Source organism: Lathyrus oleraceus, chromosome 4 (assembly GCF_024323335.1).
Source record: "Lathyrus oleraceus cultivar Zhongwan6 chromosome 4, CAAS_Psat_ZW6_1.0, whole genome shotgun sequence".
In the NCBI taxonomy this organism is placed as follows: Eukaryota; Viridiplantae; Streptophyta; class Magnoliopsida; order Fabales; family Fabaceae; genus Lathyrus; species Lathyrus oleraceus.
The window spans coordinates 473,260,184-473,283,329 of NC_066582.1; the positions used below are offsets into that span (position 1 = coordinate 473,260,184).

Here is a 23,146-nt window from a genome sequence, read left to right on the forward strand (position 1 = left end):
AGACATGACGAACAAGTTTCATCATCGCATCAACTTTTCCAGTATGGGACGAGAGAGATGTGCTTATGGAACACGAGAGAGAGAGATGTGCTCGTGGAACATTGCTCGAGATATGAGAGAGAAAACATGGACACCTAGTGATTTATCTTTTATTTACTTCTACCTCCATCTTCCCGTTATCTACGAGTTAAGGGTTGTGGTCATTTTCTCCTCTTTCGAAATGTAGTTCTTAACTACCATTAATGTGGCCATTCCTTAGGTTACCCCAAATGTTTGGGGGTATACTCAGGGCTTTTCAAATAATCTAATGTAACTTAGGGGTATCTCCTTCTATCAGGGTGCTCTTGTATTTATATAGGACGAAGTTTCTTCCCAGCAGTGGTTGGGTAACATTGCGCCCTTTTTCTGGAGTACTTTTTTTTGAAGCCATTCGTCAGTCCTTATGAGGATTGGAAAGACAAGTTCGTTCGAATAAAAAGGTAGGATAATACTTTTCCTGTTATCCTAAGAGCGAGAGGCGAGCTCTGTTTCCCCTATCTTGGACTTTTGATCCTAAATTCACTATGAATGTGGATTCGTGTGTCATTTCTTCTTTGGACCGTGAGGTGATTCAGGTTTTGGAGTGCTTTCGTCCTCCGGAGTCTAGCATCTTTATCAATCGGGACCAGGTAATGTATTTATAGGGGTCTTTAGGAGTTAGAATTTTTATCCCTTTACGTGGTCTTAACGACTCCCCTTTTACTAGGAAAAATTATTGATCACATATCTTTTAGGAGTCAGCGGGGACTGTCTCTTACTTGACTCTCACGTTTGAGGAGTCCCTTAGACGAGTCTCTCAAATTCCATCTAAACGACATAATTATGGGAAGAGGGTGCCCTAATCTAAAATTTTAACAAATATAACTATACAACTTTCTTCAACTCATTTAACGGCACTATATTAGATTTATTTTTTTAGTGGCACAAGTAGTAAGGTATATTAGCAAATAATTTGAAAAGCAGTGTAGTTAAAATATTTATAAAAAAAATTCTTTACATAAAAAAAACTCAAAGCTTATACTAAAAAACATATAAACCTATACTTATTTTTAACCTTTTTAGTAGTTAACAAAATGTCTATTATAACCTTGTGGATAAAAAAAAACACAAAAAGCAGAAGAATTTAGTAAAGTGGTAAAAAAAATCCATGTCCTAAACACATAGTATAAGTTGTAATAAATAATCATAATCCAGCAACAGTACATAGAGACACAATACAAGGATTCTCATTGTTATCCCCAAAAATCCAACATTTATCCTTTCATCTCTCATCTTTACCTTATCAAAATCCAAACAACCTCTGCACAAATGAGAGAAATGGCGGTTGTCGTACGCTGTTCCTGTTTCCTCTCTCCTCCTCACTCAACACTCCCTCAATTCTGCTCCAACAACACCAATCTTCACCTTTCAGGTCAGTTACTCTCTAATCACACTTCTTATCCCATTATAATCACACTCAAAATCATAACTTTCTTCATCTTTTACACCTGAAACTTTTTTTTGAAATTTTGTTTCTATGAAATTTATGATTATTTTATTTGTTTTGGAAGATGAAAGCTAGTATGATTTTAGCATTTAGGTCATCAACAATGAATCTATGGTTGCAAAAAAAATGCTCACACATAAGCACTTATATAATAATCACTTATGCGTAAAAGCTTAACTAAGTTGTTATCCAAACAATGTCCAATTACTTTTATGTATCTTCTTTACCATCAGCACCTTATGGAAACTAGCTGAGTTTTGTTAAGATAATGAAAATGTGTGGTTTAGTGTGTGGTTCTTATTATTATAAGAGAGTGATACTCACATTAGATTGAACTTGTTGAATGAATCAGGAAAATTCACTTGTCTTTCTTTAAAAGTAGACAAGGTTGTGCCACTCTTTAAAGATGCTTTTCATGTAACTTCTAAAACTCCAACTGTGCTTCATTGTTCAAACTGTAAGGTATGTCTATGTACTTGATAATTTTACTGTAAAAGTCTTAATACCTATGTCGCGCCAACATGACATCGATACACGTTGTTAAATTCAACTTTTCTAATTTCTTTCTCAAATCACTATCTCTGTCAGTGTCGTGTCGTGTCCAGTGTATATGTCATTGCTTCATAGGTTATGCGAATGATTGTTTATGCATACTTTTCTGACTTTTGATTGAAATTGTTTGCCTTGCCAGGAAGACATGCCTCAAAGATTCCCTTTGCCGTTGTTTCTTGCGAGCAACATTTTGATGTTTTCGATGCCTTGTAAAGCTTTGGCTGAAACATGTGAAGCTGATAACTCTATGTTCAATATGCCTATACTGCTAGCAGTAGCACTCATTGGAGCCACGGTAGGAGGTAAGGTACTATGAGATTCCGATGTACAGTTATATTAGCTTGTGAATGTTAATTTGAGCTTTTACTGAAATCTGGTCGATGCATTTTGCTCGTGCTTTTCTTATGGGTAAGTGATATCGCATCCTTTTCTTGAATTGATTGATCATATGATAGGTTTGGTCGCAAGACAAAGGAAAGGAGAATTGCAGCGGTTAAACGAGCAGTTACTCCAGATCAATGCAGCTTTAAGGAAGCAAGCGAAAATTGAATCGTATGCTCCGACTTTGAGCTATGCTCCCATTGGTGGTGGTAGAATACCTGATAGTGAAATTATTGTTGATCCAAAGAAACAAGAACTGATTTCCAAGTTAAAAAGTGGAAAGAACTTTCTAAGGAATCAACAGCCAGATAAAGCGTTCACGGAGTTTAAGTCTGCGCTCGAGCTTGCACAGAATATTAAGGATCCTATCGAGGAGAAAAAAGCGGCTCGCGGTCTAGGTTTGCAATCTTCTCTATTTTGCTTATTAATGCGTGTTACCTTAAATGCTTATACGAAACAAGTTATAGCATAAGTGCTTATACGAAAACACTTATATGCTATAAGCTTTAAGTCAATCCAAACCAACTGTAAGTATATTTGCATGTTTTGATTACAGGAGCTTCATTGCAAAGACAAGGAAAGTACCGAGACGCTGTTAAATACCATTCCATGGTTTTGTCGATCTCCGAAAGAGAAGGAGAAGAATCTGGAAGCACAGAAGCTTTTGGAGCAATTGCAGATTGTTACACTGAGCTTGGAGACCTTGAAAAAGCAGGACAATACTATGACAAGTATATTGCAAGGTTGGAAAAGGACTAATCCTTACTCCAAATGTTCTACATTTCTTCTTATTCACAATATTTTTCATGCATTTTATTCTAAGTCAATGTTTTTTTGAGTTCATTATTTTGTTATTGTTAAGCTATTATTGAGATTGTAAAGTTGATGTTATAACTTATTTTGAAGGAGAGTTTAAAACTAGAGATAATGTTTATCTTCAATTTCTAGTTTGTGGAATGAGGCAAAACTGATTTTAAGAGAATCACAAATTTGGTCCATGAAAGATGTGATTGTTACAACTTAATTATTCTTTAATGTATTTTTAGTTTTATTTTATTTTTTTAGTTAGTTTTAATTAGGTATCTAATTGAGGTATTTGTGGGCCATAACAAACTTCTCATTGGGCCTACTATATTAACCCCAATAATAACTCTTGTTGTGTTTTTCTTTTTAAAACTTTTGGAATAATAATAAATTTTGGGAATTTTTTAATGTACCATAAATATTTCTTAGCCATCATGCGAAATTATTTAAATGTCTTTAGTTTTTGGAGATGCATCTCCGAACGCACATATTTTTGAATAAACGTTAAAATATTTTGGAGATGCATCTTTGAAATAATTTTAAACATTCAATACATCCCACTCAAGTGCCATTTACATTTAAATGGTATCGGAGATGCATATCCGTGATTATTCCAGAGATACATCTCTGAAATGTATCAGAACATGTATTTCATGCTATAAATTGTTTATATGTGTTCAGATGAAGTATAACGTATGATCGAAAATAAACAAATAATGTACATAATTCTAGATGGACCAAAAATGCCATACAAAAATAAAATAGCAATATATATTGAAAATATCGTACGATCGAGATCAATAATGTAGTAACACCGTCAAAATAAAGTACAAACCATAGTACTACAACAAAATAAAACAGACTACTATCGTGTGTCTGTCAACCTCTCATCCTCCTCGATCATCAATCTCCCCTGTCCTCCGGTGATGTCTCTGGTACAACAATGCCCTATATGCCTCTGTCATGATGGCATCTAGGACTCGCCTTACATCAGACCCCTTAGGTAAGACACCCTCATCAATGCATGCCCGCACAATCTCCACTATGCGATGACACCTATGGAAGACATCATCAATATGATCTAGCTGAGCCTGCTCCTCCTCTAGTATCTCCTGATGAGTTGGCCTCGGTGGATCTCCTGGAGCAGCATGCACCATGTACGGATGCGACACCCTGAAGAACCATCTGATGTACTCGTCTACATAGCTCTATTCGCTCTCAGCTATGGTAGCCCATGCCTCCTCCGATACCAGATGACTCTCGTAATCATGAAACATCTCCTCTATCTATCTATGTGTCAAGGCAGGAGAAGTAGAGACACTTAGGTGTTTGGGAATGGTCTGAACATAACCGAACTGCCGCATGACGCGCTCAGGCAGATGGGAAGCAGTGAGACGCGATCCGCAAGTCAACCATCTAAAGTATAACATTATATCGCCAAATGGTCGCGTCTGACGGTGATTAACATAACTGTTGAAGTGCATGTCCTCAGCAACCAAATAGTCAAGATAGACTCTGAAAGGCTCGGTTGCCTGGTTCCCTCTGAGCGAGATAAAAGAAATAGTATGCGGCATATCCTCAGTATACTCAGGCACACTCGCCCAACCAGAGATGCGCGTGAAGTGTTGGAGAATCCAAGCCTGAAATACAAAAGTTTAGAACACACAAATCCTCGGTAATGACTTTGCAAATATGAAATGAAAATAAAATAAAAAACAATCAAAGACTAATAATAATTACCGTCAGTAGTGACATGCTGCTAGTGACCTACTTCGTCTTCCACATACATCCATCTCTCAACTTCGAATACAGGTAGACCAAGCAAACCGCCCCCAATTGTACTCATGGATATGCTTGAGATCCACAAAGTACTGTAGATAGACAACATCAGGATAAGTGACACTCTTGTTCACAGAAATAATAGTGTCAACCAAAAAAAGAAGACATGCTCTCAATGCGCGCGATTTGTGGACCTCCACCTGCTCATGATCACCATCATCCTGCTCTTCTCTCTGGATCTTAGCCACATAGATCTTCCTCAGGAACTCAACTATAGCATGAGCACCCCTGGTCTTATCCACCTCTTTCATCACCTTTTCTAGATCATCCCTCAAATGTTCTACCATGATCTTCATTGCCTAGTCTTTGGTAATTCTCTCATGATCGAGGAATCTCCCATTTATCGAAAGATGTAACAAACACGAGACATCGTCCAGTGTGATAGACATCTCACCATGCAGGAGATGAAACTACTAGGTCTTAGAGTGTCATCTCTCCACGAACGCATTCAGCATCCCGTGGTTGACCGTAGTGTAACCGGTCATGCACAAGCCCGCCAGGCCAGATAAGAACACAACAGACTAAAACCAATCCACCTCCTGTTGAGGCAAGGCAACAATCTTCCTCCCGTGGTTAACAAATTTATGGGGATCACGCTCCTGAAATTTTTCAGAAAATAATAAATGTTAGGAATTTACATTTAAAAAAATTAAGAATCCAACTAATGTCAGAAATGCAACCTCTCAGTCCCAGATATGTCTTGCACTACGGTCTGGATATAAAGGCAGTAAGGATAAATCAAATGCACCTCTTTCAAAAGTCTATGGCTCGACATCCACAACAGCCTCACCCTCCGGAGGTGGCACTGGATCAACAACATCATCACTAGGAGGTGGGATTGGATTAGCATCGTCATTCGTATGAGGAGGCAATGGTGAAACCTGACGTCGGCGGAAGGATGAGGGAAGTGATGTGTCAGATGCTGACTCTCGTCTTCTATGGAAAGATGAAGGTGGAGTGGCCTGAGCAGAAGTACGAGCCCTAAAAGTAGACGACTCTGCTTGATCAGAGGGACCTGGAGCCTCCGGAACCTGCTGGCTCCGCTCCCGCCAAACAAATGCGTGCTAAGCAACCCTGCCTTGCCTCAGTTTGTCATGTCTATCATCCACTATCCATGTAAGATAAAGTAAGACATGCCATTAGTGCACGCAAACAACACACAAACAAGAGAATTAGAGGGAAAAAATACTGCAGGAAATTTTAGAGATGCATCTCTGGAATCACCTGCAGAATATTAAACGTTGACCAATTCCGGAGATGCATCTCCGGAATTTTCTGCAACTCAAAATATAACATCAATGGCGTAATGTAACATATGCAAGGTAAAAAAATTTGTTTTTGATCACCATTTTTAGCTAACAAACAACTAATGCACTATGTCTAAATTATGTCAGATGTGATTTCTATCATTTCTACACCTAATCATTGATTTCTACTCATTTATACCAAAACTCAAACATTCATCAAAAAATCAAAAAACATACTTGAAATTGATGTTTGATGAAGTTGGATGATGTTACAAATGAATTTTGATGTTCCTTTGAGCCTTTTTTGATGAAATTTGATTAAGATGTAGAGAAGTGTTTTGAGAGAGGTTTGTGAAAACTGTGAAATATGGAAGGGGAAGAGTCTATCGTAACCTATGCTCCAAAATATTCTGAAGATGCATCTCCGAAATATTTTAACGTTCACCTACATTTGGTTGCGCTCGGAAATGTATTTTCGGAATTATTTAAACATTAACTTACATTTGGGTGCGTCTGGAGATGCACCTCTGAAAACATGGGGCATTTGTAAAAAATTACATGGTGTGGTAGAAAGACTTAGGGTGCCATAGAAATCCCCTAAAATGTTCTTTTCTTTTTTAGTTTCTTTATGAAACAAATGCTTCCCCTCCATCTTATTAACATGATATAAGTGAAAAAGTGATTGCTCTATTTTTTTTTCTTCTGCATCATCTTCCAAATGATTTCTTCAAAGACTTTTCCATCTCTTTCCAAACGCGTTGCTTACATGCAGAGTTAGATTCCACCATTTGATATGGGCCTCTAGTTCTACTAATTAAGATTATTTATGCTAATTAGGATTTATTATTTTATTTATTTTTAATGAGTTAGTATTTAGAACTTTTAAGTTTGAATTTCATTATTTTTAGGATAAGATTTATGTTAAAACATAATCTACATATTAACTAGGACCGTTGTCATTTAAATTTAAATGATGATAATTTTAGAGAAAAGTAGTTATTGACCTAATTTAATTAGGGATTCTTATTCTATTGTAAGCCTATTTAAAGACATTCAGATTAGCAATAAAATTCATCAATAATTATTATCAAACAGTTCTTGTGAATTTAAGAAGAGGCTCTGTCAAGGATGAGTTCGTTTCTGCCTTCACCATAGGTCGAAACAAAGCTTCTACCGCGTCTATGACCGTGTCAACACGATCCAAGACAAGGGACCATATAATTTGGTATCCAGAGCCAACGTGAGTGACGCGGATTTAGCATCAACTATGAGGGAATTCATGGAACATATGACAACTAGGAAGACTACTCTAGAAGAGCAGATGGCTAACCTATCCATCATAGTTCAATGAGTGAGTAATTGTTCAAGTAAAGACAACTCATAAGATGGAAGGGATACTAGTGGCGACAATAATGCCCACAGAGACAAAAACAACTCGCAAATGTGTGGAGGCATGATTCACACTATTCTAGAATTGAATTTCCCACTTATGTTGGGATAGGGGACCCATTAGGATGGCTGAGGCGTTGTGACATGTTTTTTATAAACCAAAGAATTGATGAAGGAGACAAGGTAGGTTTGGTTGCATTTCATTTCATAGGAGAAACACAACTATGGTTCGATCAAATGGAAGAAGAAGAACCCATAATAGGGTGGGAACGTTTCAAAGAAAGTTGTTATATACGATTCGGGCCCCCTATGAGCAATAATCCATTGGGAGAACTCGCCAACCTCAAACAAACTGGATATGTGGATGATTATCAACGTCTATTTCAGTCCTTGCTTGCTAGAACCCATGATCTTAAGCCTCAACAACTATACTTATTTAGTAATGGGCTAATTGATGAATTACAAATAGTCGTTGAGCTTTAAAAACCACAAAATCTTAGGGTTTCTATGAATATGACTCGATTATTTGAACACAAACTGCATTGCTCACTAAACCAGAAGGAGAACATACCCCAAGTCTTTGATGGCAAAGTCTTACCTATCCCCAAAGAAGCTCTTTCCAGTAGAATAAATAGAGGAATTATAGAGTTATTCATTCAGTGGAAAGGATATACTCTAGAAGATAAAACATGAGAACATTTTGATCAATTTCGCGAGACTTATCTTGAATTTGAGCTTGATGACAAGCTCAATATCGAGAGTGCAAGTGATGATATAAATATCTAGTTCTGCTGATTAGGATTAGTTATGCTAATTAAGATTTATTATTTTATTTATTTTTAATGAGTTTGTATTTAGAATTTTAAATTTGAATTTCATTATTTTTAGCATAAGATTTAGGTTAAAACATAATCTACTTATTAACTAGGATTGTTATCATTTAAATTCAAATGATAGTAATTTTAGGGAAAAATAGTTATTGACCTAATTTAATTAGGGCTTCTTATTCTATTGTAAGCCTATTTAAAGGCATTCAGATTAGTAATAAAATTCATTAATAATTATTATCAAATAGTTCTTGTGAGTTTAAGAAGACGCTTTGTCAAGGACGAGTTCGTTTTTGCCTTCACTATAGGTCGAAAAAAAGCTTCTACCGCGTGTAGGACTGCGTCAACACGATCCAAGACAAGGGACCATAACACCATATTCTTGATTCTTATCTACCAACACGTGTCTCTCTTTCATTGGCCCATTCTAGATTTCTTGATATCCTTCTGAAGCCTGAGATAAGGAAAAATGGTGGTAATTCGTTAATTATTCACATTTTTTCCACTCTGCTTCTTGCGTTTTTTCTGGCCCCATTATTCATATTCAAACATTCAACAAATTTTTCAGAAGTTTTTTCCTATCGTATTTTGATCGAACTCTAGCCTTGACAACAGTAACTTCATGGTTCGATAGAAGTTATGCATGCTATAATCGCATTTTGATCAAGCATGCAGGAATCGAAGATGTGTGTGTTATAGTCGAAGCTTGTTCTAGCATGTTGTCGAAATATGTTAGCTTAGTACTTAAGTTAGCATGTCAAAAGGGCCAATTTGTTGGGTCAATTGTTTAGTATGTTAGTTGAAAGCTAGGGTTTAGCTTTCTTATAAATAACAGACTAGTCACCACTTCTCCATCAATCCCTGATAATCCTATTCAGGTGGATAAAGTGGTGGTGTTGAGATTCAATTGTAAACATTGTAACCTAATGTGTAATTAAATCAAGAATCTAGTTTTTTAACCACTTTGATTGTTCTTTCTCTTCTCTTCTATTTTTTCCTTTACTTTGTGAGTTTCTTGTTAATCAAGAAACCATTCATACTCTATTTTCTGGGCATCTTTTCTCAATAAATTGGTGTGGTGAGCGTGGAAGAGAAGATGCCATCAACAAAGTATAAGATTGAGAAGTTCACCGATGTGAACGATTTTGATTTGTGGCGCTTAAATATGCAAGCCCTACTGGTTTATCGGGTTTGTTAAAAGCGTTAAAAGGATCGAAGAAGATGGATGTTGCCCTAACGGAGAAGGAGAATATGACGGTGATCGAGAAAGCCCATAGTGCCATTGTATTGAGCCTTGGTGATAAGGTTCTCCGACAGGTTTCGAAGGAGAAAACTGCAGCTGGTATATGGACGAAACTGAAGGTTCATATATAACCAAATCTTTGGTCAATTAACTCTACCGGAAGAAAGCTTTATATTCATTCAAGATTAGTGAAGACAAAATCTTGGATGAGCAGCTAGGTATGTTCAACAAGTTGATTATTGATCTTGAAAATATCGAGGTCAAGATTGATGATGAAGATCAAGTGTTGCTATTATTGTGTGATTTACCAAGATCTCATGCCCACTTTAAAGAAACCCTCTTGTATGGAAGAAATTCGTTGACTTTTGAAGAAGTTCAATAATCCTTGTACTATAAGGAATTGAATGAACGAAAGGAGCACAAGCTATTGGCAATTGGTGAAGGTTTGTCTGTTAAGGGGAAATTCTTGAAGAAAGATGGTTGTTTGAGAAGAAGAAAGGTAAAGATCTACATAATTCTTATGGTGGTAATGCTCCTACTATTAGGTGTTATCATTGTAAGAAGGAGGGTCATATAAGAAAGATGTGACATGATCGACTGAATCATCATGGTGGAAAGGATATTGGTAATTCAACCATTGTGCAAGATGGTTATGAATCATTTGATGTCCTGGTGGTTTCAAGTAGCGACTCTAGCAATGGGTGGATTATGGATTCAGGTTGCACTTGGCACATGACTCCAAACAAATACGTGTTTGAGGAATTATGCGACCAAGATGGTGGATCAGTACTGGTGGGAAACAACAAAGCTTGCAAAATTGCAAGAAATTTGATTTCTATGATGAGCCAATAAGGCTATTGACTGATGTCATGTATGTACTTGAACTTGAGAGAAATTTGATTTCTCTTGGTGAATCTGACAAGAAAGGATATGTTTTCAAAGGAGAGCAAAGTATCCTAAGGGTAATGAAGGGGTCGAAGGAAGTCTTGAGAGGTGTGGAGAAACAAGGCTTGTATACCCCTGAGACTAAGGTTGTAAGTGGTTCAGTAGATGTGATATCCACAAAACTTGTGTCGAAGATTGAGCTATGGCACAAGAGACTTAACCATGTCGGTGAAAGAGGAATGGTTGAATTGTTGAAACAAAATCTTCTATGTGGTGACAAGGTCGAAAAAATGGAGTTTTATGAACCTTGTGTATTTGGTAAATCTTGTAGGGTGAAGTTTAATAAAGGTAAACAAAGAACACATGATCCCTTGATTATATCCATGTTGACCTTTGGGGGCCTGCAAGAATTCCTTCACACATAGGTGCAAAGTATTTCATATCCATAGTCGATGGTTATTCCAAAAGGTTATGGATATTCATTCAAAAAGCTAAGGATGAAACTTTTGAAAATTTCAAAAGTTGGAAGACTCTGGTCGAAAACCAAACTGGCAGGAAGGTCAAGAGGTTGAGGACCGACAATGGTCTTGAAATTCGTAATGAGGCTTTCGACAGCTATTGTGTTGCGTCTGGTATTGCAAGGCACGGAACTACTGCAGGTACTCTTCAATAAAATGGTTTGACTGAAAGGTTTAATCAAACCATTCTGGAAAGAGTGAGGTGCATGTTGGTTAGTGCGGGATTAAAGGAGGTGTTTTGGGCAGAAGTTGTTGTGATTGCATCATACCTGATAAATAGGTGTCCTTCGTCTGCCTAGGGAATGAAGACAGACCTGAAGAAGTTAGGTCGAGACATCCACCTAATCACGGTAGACTTAGTGTATTTGGCTATGTAGACTATTCTTACATTAGGAAAGACAAGGTTGAACCGAGAGCTCTAAGATGTATGTTCCTTGGATACCTTGAAGGAGTCCAAGCTTACATACTGTGGTGCCTAGACCATGTCATGAGAGGTGTATCATAAGTTGAGATGTAGTTTCCAATGAAGTTGAGATGGATTTCAAGAAAACTGATGAAATTTGTCAAAGTTCGAAGATCTCTGGATAAGAGCTAGAACAATAAGAGATTCCTATTTAGGTGGAGCATATTGATGCTGAATTGCATAACTCATATGAAGTCGAAGAAGAAGCACAAGTTTCTGATGAAGATGAGGAGACTGATAATGATTGCCTGCTGGAAATAGACAAGTCGAGAATAGTCATCATGCCACCTCAGAGACTTGGTTATGTAAATCTCATAGCATTCATCTTAATCTCTACAAGTGAGGTTCTTGATGAAGAACCTAGAGATTACAAGGAATCCGTGAGGAGTCGAAACAAGACTGAATGGCTGAAAGCCATGGATGATGAGATGAAATCTCTTCATGATAATAACACTTGGGAGTTGATCGAGAAACCTACTGGAGCCAAGCTAGTCAGTTTTAAGTGGATTTTCAAGGTTAAGGAAGGAATCAAAAGAGTGATGTCGAGGCGATTTAAGGCAAGGTTGGTTGCTAGGGGGTTCACTCGGAAAAAGGGTGTTGACTTCAATGACATGTTGTCACATGTTGTAAAGCATATATCCATTTGAATGTTGCTTGCTATGGTGGCAAAGTTCGACCTAGAACTTGAACAAATGAATGTGAAAACTGCCTTCCTGTATGGTGATCTAGATGAACTAATCCTAATGAGGGAACCTAAAGGGTATGCAGAAAAGGGAAGGAAGATTATGTGTGCAAATTGAATAGGTCTTTATATGGCCTGAAACAATCTTTTCGAAATGGAATAGGAGATTCGACAAGTTCATGGAACACATAGGTTTCACTAGGAGCCAGCTCGACCACTATGTTTACTTCATATTTCGACTTGGAAATTCACTTGTTATTTTGTTGCTTTATGTGGATGACATCCTCATAGCAAGCAAGAATGTCGAGGATGTTATGAAGGTGAAGGTTGAACTCGATAAGGAGTTCGACATGAAGGATCTGGGAGTTGCCTCTAGGATTCTTGGGATTGACATCCAAAGAGATATAAAGTAGTCGAGATTATGCTTATGTCAAGAGACATACCTGACGAAGATTCTCGACAAGTTTGGTATGTCGAATTCAAAGGCTATTCTAACACCAATTAATTCTCAATTAAGTCTAAGTATGACCCAATGTCCTAGTAACGAATTCAAAAGAGGCTATATGAATAGCATTCCATATGCTAGTATAGTAGGTTCTTATATGTATGTTATGGTTTGTACGAGATCAAACATAGAGCACGGAGTGAGCCTTGTAAGTAGGTATATGGTCAATCCTAGAAAGGTGCACTAACAAGCATTAAAGTGGATCCTAAGGTACATAAATGGGTCTCTTAGCAGAGCCCTGATTTATGGTGGAGCCTGTGGTGATGATACCAAAGTTGAAATCGAAGGATTTGTCGACTCTGATTATGCAGGTTCTATGGATTCTAAAAAATATATTTTTGAATATGTGTTTACTATGTTTGGCATAACAATTAGTCGGAAAGCAACACTTCAAAAGTTTGTTGCCTTATCAACCACTAAAGTGAACTATATTGCCCTCACAGAAGCTGTGAAAGAAGCATTGTAGCTTGAAGGTTTTACTAAGGAGCTTAAACTTCAAGGTCAAGTTATCATTATTAAATGTGATAGTCAAAGTGCAATACACTTGTCGAAGAATTCATCTTATCATGAGCGAACCAAGCACATCGATGTGAGGTTGTGTTTCGTCAGAGAGATAATCGAGTGTGGAGAAGTCCAAGTGCTGAAGGTTTCGACTGATGACAATGTTGCTGATATGATCACTAAGTCATTGTCTAGTAGCAAGTTCTTCCACTCTATGTAGTTGCTAAAGTTGCATGATAAAAGCTAGTTTGTTCCTTTGTTAGTGTAGAGTTTGTTCCAAGGTGGAGATTTGTGGTATTTGGATTGAACTCTAGCCTCGACAAGAGTAGCTTCATGGTTCGAAAGAAGTTGTGCATGTTGTAGTCAAAGTCTGATCAAGTATGTAGGAGTCGAAGATGTGTGTGTTGTATTTGAAGCTTGTTCTATCATGATGTCGAAATATGTTAACTTAGTGTTTAAGTTAGCATGTCGAATTGGGACGGCTTGTTGGGCAAATCTTTTAGTATGTTAGTTGAAAGCTATGATTTAGCTTTCTTATAAATAGCATACTAGTCACCACTTCTCCATCAATCCCTGATAATTCTATTCAGGTGGAGAAAGTGGTGTGGTTGAGATTCAATTGTAAACATTGTAACCTAATGTGTAATTGAATCAAGAACCTGGTTTTTTAACCACTTTGATTGTTCTTTCTCTTCTTTTCTATATTTTCCTTTACTTTGTGAGTTTCTTGTTAATCAAGAAACCATTCATACTTTGTTTTCTTAGACATCGTTTCTCAACATTTCCAAATCTTCATCTATTCATACCTATTTCCAAAAAAAACCTTTCTTTCCTTAGATTGTTCATTTTTTTTTCTTTAGAAAACATTCATATCTTCACCCATTTTTCTAAGAAACGTATATACACCTTCATCAATTCATTCATATTTTTCCAGAAATTCATCATCTCTTTCGTTCTTTCACCAATCTTTCCAAATCAACCTCATCCATCCCTCAATCTTTTTCCAAAAATCTTTGTATCTTCTTATATTTCCAAGAACACTAATCCAAATCTTCAACTCTTCCTTCACCTTTCCCCCAGAAATTCATCTTCAACTTCTCATACCCAAAATCTTTCACAACTTTAATCCTAATCCATGGCTTATCCTACAAGTCCTTTTCATACACAAAATTCATCACCTACCAAAATGACTGATTCTCCCACTCCTCAACCCACCACAAACATTGTTCAACTATCTTTTATCAGTTGAAGTTATCAAACCAATATGCTAGATCCTTTTTAAATGCATCCCGATGACAATCCTAGGATTGCTCTCGTCACCCATCCCTTGAATAACACAAACTTTCATTCGTGGTCTCGATCAATTCATGTCGCACTTATTTCTTAAAAAAATTAGGGTTCATCAATGGAACCCTTATTCGTCCAAATTCTTCTGATTGGCTACAACACATGGTGTTGCTAATCTAATTGGCGCACATGTGTTATTTTATAGAGGAGACACCAATTGGTCCGGCCCCTCAGTGTAATGTGCAATTTTTTGTGTTATAAATAGAGGTATTGTGTGAATCATTTTTCTACATCTCATTTCATCATATTGCAAACATGTTTGGTGTTCGTCGCCGCTATGGAAAAATGGTTTATTCTAGAGACAAACCTCTGATGTTGATGCTCTTCTGGAACATCTGTAGTTTCGATCAACTGAAGAGGGAGCTGATTCGTAGGTTAGATGGAAAAATACCAGAAGTGAAAAAAAATTAGAATTATTGAGAAACTCGATAGTATATTTTGTTGAGTGCGAGTTAAAACTGATAAGGATGCTAGAGAAATGATGTTTGAACGAGATGACATAAGTTTGATTATTGTAATTAGTTAGAAATGTTCTATTTTAAGATTGTTTATGTTGTAGTGATGTTTGTTGTGAACCTTGTTGTAACAAAAAGATAATGATATATAAAAATCCAAGGTTACAAAAATTAAAAAGAGATACTATCTTATGATGCAGATGTTGCTCCTTAATTCAGATAGTTGTTCTTATTGTGTCCTAGTTAACGACATATCTTACATAGTCTTATCATTTTATCAATCGTATCCATTTTTGTTCTAATATGCGTGCTGTTTGGCCGTCCTTTTTTCTTTCTTTGCATCTCATCGTTGTGCCAAACTATGTCACCTTCATATGGATGCCAATATTTCTCCATTGATAGCACTGAGAAGCTTTTGTTATACACATTCATGACAATAATGGTCTGGTAAACATCAGATAGATGGTTGTAAGCGTCATGACGAGTATGTGCGCATGCCGCAATGACATGGGAGCAAGGAATACGGAAGGCCTGGAACTTTCCACAGTCGCACCAACTTCTGTTTAGTTTGACAGCATAGGATAAATTTGGCCTCCCCTCATTGTGGTCCATTGTTTCCTGTACGCTGAAATTTTACCTATGGCGATCAAAGACTGTAACCGCGTGTGTGCTAGCTTTGATACTTTCCTCCTTCATCACTTTCATACAACATTCACTGAATATTTGACCCGACATTAACACTGCATTCCATATTTCACCTCTGGTTGTGAAGGTAGAAGCCAACCTATAATAGGTTGTTTTGACCAAAGCGATTATCAGTAGATTTCTAATGCCTTTGAATACGCCATTCATGCATTCCACAAGGTTTGTTGTCATGTGGCCTCATCGACAGCCTCCGTCAAATGCCCTTGTCCACCGCTCTACTGGTATGTTATCCATCCATCTTCCTGCATCTGCATTAGACAATCTAACTTCATCACGGTAATATTGAAATGACGGTTGAGTTAGAGCATACCCAGCATTCACCATTTTTTTGCGAAGGTTCTTATCTTTGATTGCACGCATGAAGTTTTGTGCGATATGTCTAATGCAATAGACATGGGTAGAAGGAGGATCATTCCATCTGTTATCATGGTTATTGTAAGCACTCCCAATGGCAGCATGTATATCTGAAATCAAACCGAGATTGGCTTATGGAGCGACATGTGTTCTGAGATATCGAAGAAAGAAACCCCAACCACCAGCGATTTTACCTTCAACTAGAGCAAAGGCAATGGGAAAGACATTGTTGTTGCCGTCTTGTGCAACGCCATAAGCAAAGTACCCTTGTATTTGCCGTATAATCATGTCCCATCAATTTGAATAATAGGTTTGCAGAATGCAAAACCTTTGATGCACGGTTCAAACACCCAAAAGAGGGGGTGAAAGATTCTATTTCCAGCAACACAGGTTCCGTCTGACGTAACTGCTGGCAATGTCTCCATAATTGCAACAGTTCTTAGTACATATGTTTTTATAGCCCATAAAAACTGTGGCAATTCTTTGTATGAATCCTCCCAGTTGTCGAATACCTGTTCAACAACCTTTGTCCTAGCAATGCACGCTTTCTTGTAAGATGGAGTATAATTATATCTTGTGACGACATGAGATATTATTATACTCACCTTCACTGATGGGTCTTTATTAACAAGCGGTAAAATGTCTTGACATATCAATGCAGCACTTAATTTATGGTGATCTTGTTCAATGTTAGTTGCAAAGCAACTATGAGGTGGGTCTATAGAAGCTATCTCCCAAGAGTCACTTCTCTTTTTGTGAGACGCAGACAACCGAAACTTACAAAGGATGTTACGATATTCGATGACATGCCTTCTCGAATCAGCGTGTTTCATAGTGAAATCAGCAGAGATATTCATGTGAAATTTTTTGATAGCTCGCACACATTCTTCTTTAGTGTGGAACATGTCACCCTCTTTTAACTCACCCTTTGATCGTGGATACGGGTTATGAAAAACACGGTTGGATGTTTCATCGTCATGCAGATCCATGTTTGTCATATGTTGAGGCAGATTGTATACATGACTTGGAGGTATTAATATTAATATGAATTGGTCCAATTTCGAATTTATCTATCATGTAGATTGTTTCTCAAACAAAATTACAAAACACACAGAGGTGTCAATCCATCTAGCGCCTCCCTTAAAGCTTAACACATATGTGTCAATTGGATTGACAACACACGGAGCCCTATCCAATCCAATTGACGCCTCCTCTCTGAGTTTCAGAGGAGACACCAATTGGTCTGGCGCCTCCTCTTAAAAGTGGGGTAGATTGAAAAAAAAAATTGAAATCAGAATTATTTAAGAAAGAAATTTGAAAATCGGGAATATTTGGATTAAAAAATCACTAAATTATCCATCTCTTGATACTAGTATTAAAAACTAAATGGATAATAAATAATTAAATATAAAGATCAAATCAGTAGTTCAGATTTATTTTCACCTAAAAACCTAACAAACCAATCTATTACTCATCTAGAAACACCTTCTTTTATAGAAGAGTACCCTAGAAATACTATGCCATTTATATTTATTCATGTATTGGGAAATGGTGTACTTTTGCTTGAAGGAAAAGCATCTTTCTATTTGGGGATTTGTTAGCTGAATACCATTAATGCTCACTTTTAATTAATATACTTCGTTGTTAGTATTAATTTTTCATATTAGTTCTCGTGACTTCATGAGCTAGTCAATGCTAGTATTGTTTCTCCCGTAGGCTTTGAAGATGTTGACAAATTACAAAATAAAGTTGCAAATTTTTTTCCGTAAAATAATCAATTTTAAAATAAAACTCTCTGACTTAGACTTCTGAATTAAAATACTAAGTAATTTTTTATAAGGATTATTAGAATACTAATTGATAAATATTACTATACAACAGTGATAAGATATATTAGTGGTAATGACAATAATCATTGCATCATAAAAGTAACACCCATATCAGTGAGAAGAAAACTTATCTTAAAATCATCATAAAACTCATCATCACAACTAACTAGAAAACCGCAACATGATACAAACACATACAAATGTTTGCTCTAATTTGGTAGGTGTAACTACATCACCACCATTAATTAAAAAGAAAAAAGAAAATAGCTCCCTGGAGTTTTAACACCAACCAATGTGTGCAGGATATATATAGATAGCTTATTATATTTTACTGATAGTACATCATTTGCTGTGCAGCAGCAACATTTTGGAACCCGCCGTCATATATCGCCTGGCTTGCTCCGATTGCAGCCTGCTTAAGAGGATGTTGCGCTTGGGGATGCATCAATGCAGCATGAACACCGCCCATCTTGCTCATTGCTATCTGCCTCTCGTAGCCCAAAATATCAGTTGCGGACAGACCTGGCAAAGGCGCAGCGGCAGGTGGAGGAAGAGGATTTGAAGCAGTTCCGGGTGGAGTGGGCTTGCTCCCCCAGGAGCACTGTATTTAAGCACAAAAACGATAATCAGAGGCAATAATGACAAGTAGAGATACAAACTAATTGCAATTCCTGTATGTTTCACTGAGCACAGGTTATGAAAGCATGTCAATTGCCGATGTGGAAAACGCACCTTAATTAGTTTTCCGCAGAGATAAGACTGGGTGTTTCCCATCTGAATTGCCAGAGCTGCTTCAGCATGAGTACTAAATCTCACAAACCCAAATCCTTTATCACGCTGGACACGAACCTCTTCTATGACACCAGCCCCAAGGGTATAGAAATGACGATGGAGATCAAGCTGTGTTGCCTGTAGAATCAACAAAAGGTCATAATGATTAAAATGAGAACATGAATTGCCTGTAGAATCAAAGATACAGCTCAGAAGTAATCATCACATAATGGCCAAAACAGAAATGCAGAATAAAACAATTAGCTAAAACGGGTGAATGAATGCAAATATTGATTATAAATGGGTCTATGGATTTCAAAATATTACTTTTGTTGCATCATAATAAGCTAGAAAAATTATCAATAGACTATTGATTGATGAACTATTTTGTTCAAACAACAAATTGAAAAGTAGAAATGAAGTTTCTTACCTCAGAACCAAGGTTACCCACATAAACAGTTGTATATTGAGGATTGTTCTCAGGAGCATCGCTGTTAGGTGTCTCTTTACCATCCTCTGTAGGATAGAAAATTATGTTAATTGCATGCCTAGTATTACGTCTGTTAGCTATGAAAACAGAAGTCTTAACGAACACTAATTTTTGAAAGTTCAATCACCTAAAAATCTTTAGGTCAATGGTAAAAAGATGACAGCAAAGTTTAAGTAAGCCCCCAGATCTATTTTTAAATCAAGAAATATATAAGTTAAATGTGAAAGTATTTGATTCAAACATTCCTTTATTGTTTCAGGAACTACAGCATAATTTAATTACCAGATGAGCCATTTGTTAGTTCCACCACACTTTTGTTTTCTGGGGTTTGCTTCTCTTCAATGCCACCAGCACCTTTTGTTGCCCAATTGCAGCGGATTTGTCTACTTCCAAGCCACTTACCTGAAAGGCACGTCGTAATTATGCCTCAATCATGCATGAAAAAATATGTGAAACTTGTAGAAACACTTAAACAGCACATATACCAGAAGTGGTAGTGCTAAAAAGTCTATAGGACAATTATTGTCGAGAGTTTTAAAACAACTAAACATAGAAAGTATACATCAATTCATGAGATATCCTAATGCGCACTTCCCGTAGCCTGATATGTTAATTGGCTCAAATAGATTAAGGCTGCTGAGCCAATGATAAATTTCTTACCGGTCAAATCATTTATAGCACTTTGAGCATCCTATAAAACGACAAAATATAAAAGTCAACAACATCATAAAGCTTCCCTACTCCAAATTAAAAAAATCAAGAGTTTAAGAAAAAATAAGTAGACCTGCTGACTACGGAATGAAACAAATCCAAATCCCCTTGAGCGCCCAGTCTTCTGATCCCACATAACCCTTGCATCTCTAGAACCATCAAAAGATAAAGTCAATGATCCATGCTGAGTCACCAACAAAATTGTTTGGCATGCAATGCACAATTATTGCACAAGGCATCACAAACACAATTCATGAATTTTTAATAAAAGATTGCTCCAATTCCAAATGTATAAAATGAATTTCTGTTTTACTAATAAATCATAGGAGAACGAAGCTTACGAACAACTTTGGTAGACAGAAAAGCATGCAAAAAGTGTAGCATCAGTAACCTCAGGACTGAGGTCACCAACAAATATGTTGTAATGGCCTGCAAATTAAAGAAAGATATTAAATAATATCTTCACCAAAAGTTCCCCAAGGGTCACAGTTTGTTCAAAACATATATCTCGTATAATCATCTCTAAACCAACCTGATGTATCCTCTCTCTGACCACTAGCATATGCCCAGTTAACTTTGATAGGTTGCCCAAAACTACAAACCAATGAATTGAACTTTGAGTGTAAATCCAAACCAATCTAATACAACTATTAAAGAAAAAAAATGAACTTACAGATGCCTTCCGTTGAGAGTTAATATGGCCAGAGCAGCAGATCTGCGATCAAAGTAATGAATGAATCCATAGGATGACTGCATAAGAGGGGATTATGATGTCAAATACAAAACTACAGCTGTATCTAGTACTTCAAATCGATATATTAGACAAAGACATGGTAAAAATATCAGAAACATACCTTTTCTTTCCTAAAAAGTTTACACCCTTCAACTGGGCCAGTACCTGCAAAAACTTCTTGCAGAAGTGGCTCGGTTACCTGGGTATGAACGTTGCCCACATACCTGCATTTTCTCAAAGATAAAGAAGCTACAATTTAAAAAAGAAGAAGAGAAGAAACAAACAATTAGGTAATAGTTAATTAATTAATTCAAGTCAGACAACCAAGAAATAACATAAAGGCAATGCTTTAATACAACAAAATTGGTTTTATGTGTTGCAAAATTTAAACTTAGGTGATATATAAAAGAACAGCAGCTCAAATATGTCTAATTTGAATAGCTAATAAAAGATAAAATAAGGAAACAGTGCCTAAGCTTATCTGCGTCACAACCATAAAACAAAAGGAAAGGAAAATGAGGGATTAGATAGAAAAGTAAAGGGTGAAAAAAAATGTCTAGACAAAAACTCACACACTGCGGCAAGTACTTGGATCAAAACCAGGAGGCAGATTTCCACTTGGGATTGGTTCAATCTGCAAAATGAAAAAGGAAAAAAAGAAAAGAAAAAAGGGAAAAAATGAAAAGAAAAAGAAAAAGGGGCAAATCAAGATAGAATATTTGTATAGTAGAATGAGAAACATGTACAAGAGTGAATGAGGAGAGGAAAAAAAAAACACAAACCAACCAATAACAGCTAAAAAAACTCATGAAAAAGCTCATTGCTAATTCTAACAAAAGAAAATGAAACTGGATTCAATGCCCCAAACACATCAACAGACTGAATAAAAGCTATAATACGGCATTAAGAAAAACAGAAATCCTATCTGACTAAGTTAAATTCAACACTAAATCAAACAAAACAGATAACATTTCTTAAACAATGCAGATTCCTTTTCCAACTTAACCTCAAGGGAAACAACACTATACCTTAATTACAAACTTATACACCTAAACTCTCTTTCATCACTTACTCTCTAAAGAAGAAATAACAACACAACAAAGTAAGAAAATAAGTAACATTCAATGTTATGGATGGTGGAAGCTAAAAATCCACCCTATGGCGCCGCCATAAAACGCCATGGCAACATATTTAGCAACACTGGTGACATTTTGAATAAACTTCCCTAGTTAAATTAAAGCCAACAACAAAAAAAAATACAAGAAAATCATTTTTTTAACATCCACCATAAATAAAACACAAATAAGATTTTTTGTAATTTAAAAAAAAATCATTTCTCCAGCAGAAAACAAAAATAAACGAAACCTAACTTCTTATAAATCATAAAACAACTAAATTTAGCAACAAAGTAAAAACCCTAGGTATTTCGGTAAACCCCTAAATAGCAAAAAAAATGCAGAGGTATAAGATCGAGAACATGAAAGACGGTAAAAATGACAAGATGATCGAAGAAATGAAGGCGAATAGAAACCAACCTGAGGTGGAGCTAGGAGACCAGGGTGGTAGAGAGACTGTTGTTGAAGAAGAGCTTGTTGCATCATAGCTTGTTGTTGTTGCTGATGCTGATGCTGCTGCTGCTGCTTCAACCTATGATTCTGCATTTCGAGGTTCTTCGCCGTTTTCCGGGTGGAAACCTCGCCGGAAAATGGGTTATAGGGCGGAGATTAGGGTTGAAAGGGTCCGTAGAGACACAGGCAGGCCTCTGAGAAAACAGCAGAGGAGTCCACAGAAAACCCCTCGCCGACTATTCATAAAAGGTAGTACTAGTACATTTTCTTTTAATGTTTTAGATATTCTCACTCTTTCTATCTAATGTCATTTTTCTTAAAGAACAAGTGAGATACAATAAATAAAGTATAAGAATTTTAAGAAAATCATTAAAATTTGAATTAGATCAATTATTTTAAAACTAATAATAATTAATGTTGTATTTAAAATTGAAATTGATCAATTATTTTAAAAATATATATTATAAATGAATCAATTATTTGATCATATGTTGCTTCACTTTTTATCATAATATTTATTTTAGTTCATGTAAAATTAATATATGTAATATTTATTTTAGTATTTATGTTCTTATAAGTTTAAAATTAATGTATAATTAGTTATAAAAAAATAAATTTAATTTAATATTTTATTTTAGTTCCTTAATTAAAAAAATGTTATAAGTTAGTCTATTAATTTCACTTTTGTTATTCTATTTGATCTTTTCCGTTAATTTTTGACCAAAAAAAAACATTAAGGTCTGGTGACGTGGCGTGACAGAAAGATTATTGGTACAAATATGAATCAAAATATGTAGTGAAAAATGGATACACTATTGAAAC

The 23,146-nt window shown here is 36.3% G+C and overlaps 2 protein-coding genes across 2 annotated transcripts; one reads left to right on the forward strand and one right to left on the reverse strand.

Moving 5' to 3' along the window:
• The first annotated feature begins 1,227 nt into the window (after positions 1-1,227).
• Positions 1,228-3,482, forward strand: LOC127076241 (protein FLUORESCENT IN BLUE LIGHT, chloroplastic). Its single transcript, XM_051017836.1, has 5 exons — positions 1,228-1,450; positions 1,878-1,987; positions 2,217-2,379; positions 2,533-2,856; positions 3,015-3,482. The coding sequence occupies exons 1-5, from the start codon at positions 1,348-1,350 to the stop codon at positions 3,215-3,217; spliced, it is 903 nt and encodes a 300-aa protein (XP_050873793.1). The 5' UTR covers positions 1,228-1,347; the 3' UTR covers positions 3,218-3,482.
• Positions 3,483-18,115: 14,633 nt separating this feature from the next.
• LOC127076242 (oligouridylate-binding protein 1B) lies at positions 18,116-22,628 on the reverse strand. The gene is made up of 12 exons (XM_051017837.1): positions 22,292-22,628; positions 21,329-21,390; positions 20,878-20,980; positions 20,697-20,773; positions 20,556-20,617; positions 20,365-20,452; positions 20,097-20,172; positions 19,973-20,003; positions 19,595-19,714; positions 19,253-19,338; positions 18,784-18,960; positions 18,116-18,652 (listed from the first exon to the last, which is right to left on the reverse strand). Exons 1-12 carry the CDS (start codon positions 22,415-22,417, stop codon positions 18,380-18,382), a joined length of 1,281 nt encoding a protein of 426 aa, XP_050873794.1. The 5' UTR covers positions 22,418-22,628; the 3' UTR covers positions 18,116-18,379.
• Positions 22,629-23,146: the final 518 nt, after the last annotated feature.

Coding starts and splice junctions, on each gene's coding strand:
- LOC127076242 (XM_051017837.1), bottom strand. CDS start 22,417: ATGCAGAATCATAGGTTGAAGCAGCAGCAGCAGCATCAGCATCAGCAA. Junction 20,618..20,696: donor ACTCTCAACGGAAGGCATCT/GTAAGTTCATTT, acceptor ATTGGTTTGTAG/TTTTGGGCAACCTATCAAAG. Junction 18,653..18,783: donor TCTGCGGAAAACTAATTAAG/GTGCGTTTTCCA, acceptor GCTTAAATACAG/TGCTCCTGGGGGAGCAAGCC.
- LOC127076241 (XM_051017836.1), top strand. CDS start 1,348: ATGAGAGAAATGGCGGTTGTCGTACGCTGTTCCTGTTTCCTCTCTCCT. Junction 1,988..2,216: donor TTCATTGTTCAAACTGTAAG/GTATGTCTATGT, acceptor TTGCCTTGCCAG/GAAGACATGCCTCAAAGATT. Junction 2,380..2,532: donor CATTGGAGCCACGGTAGGAG/GTAAGGTACTAT, acceptor ATCATATGATAG/GTTTGGTCGCAAGACAAAGG.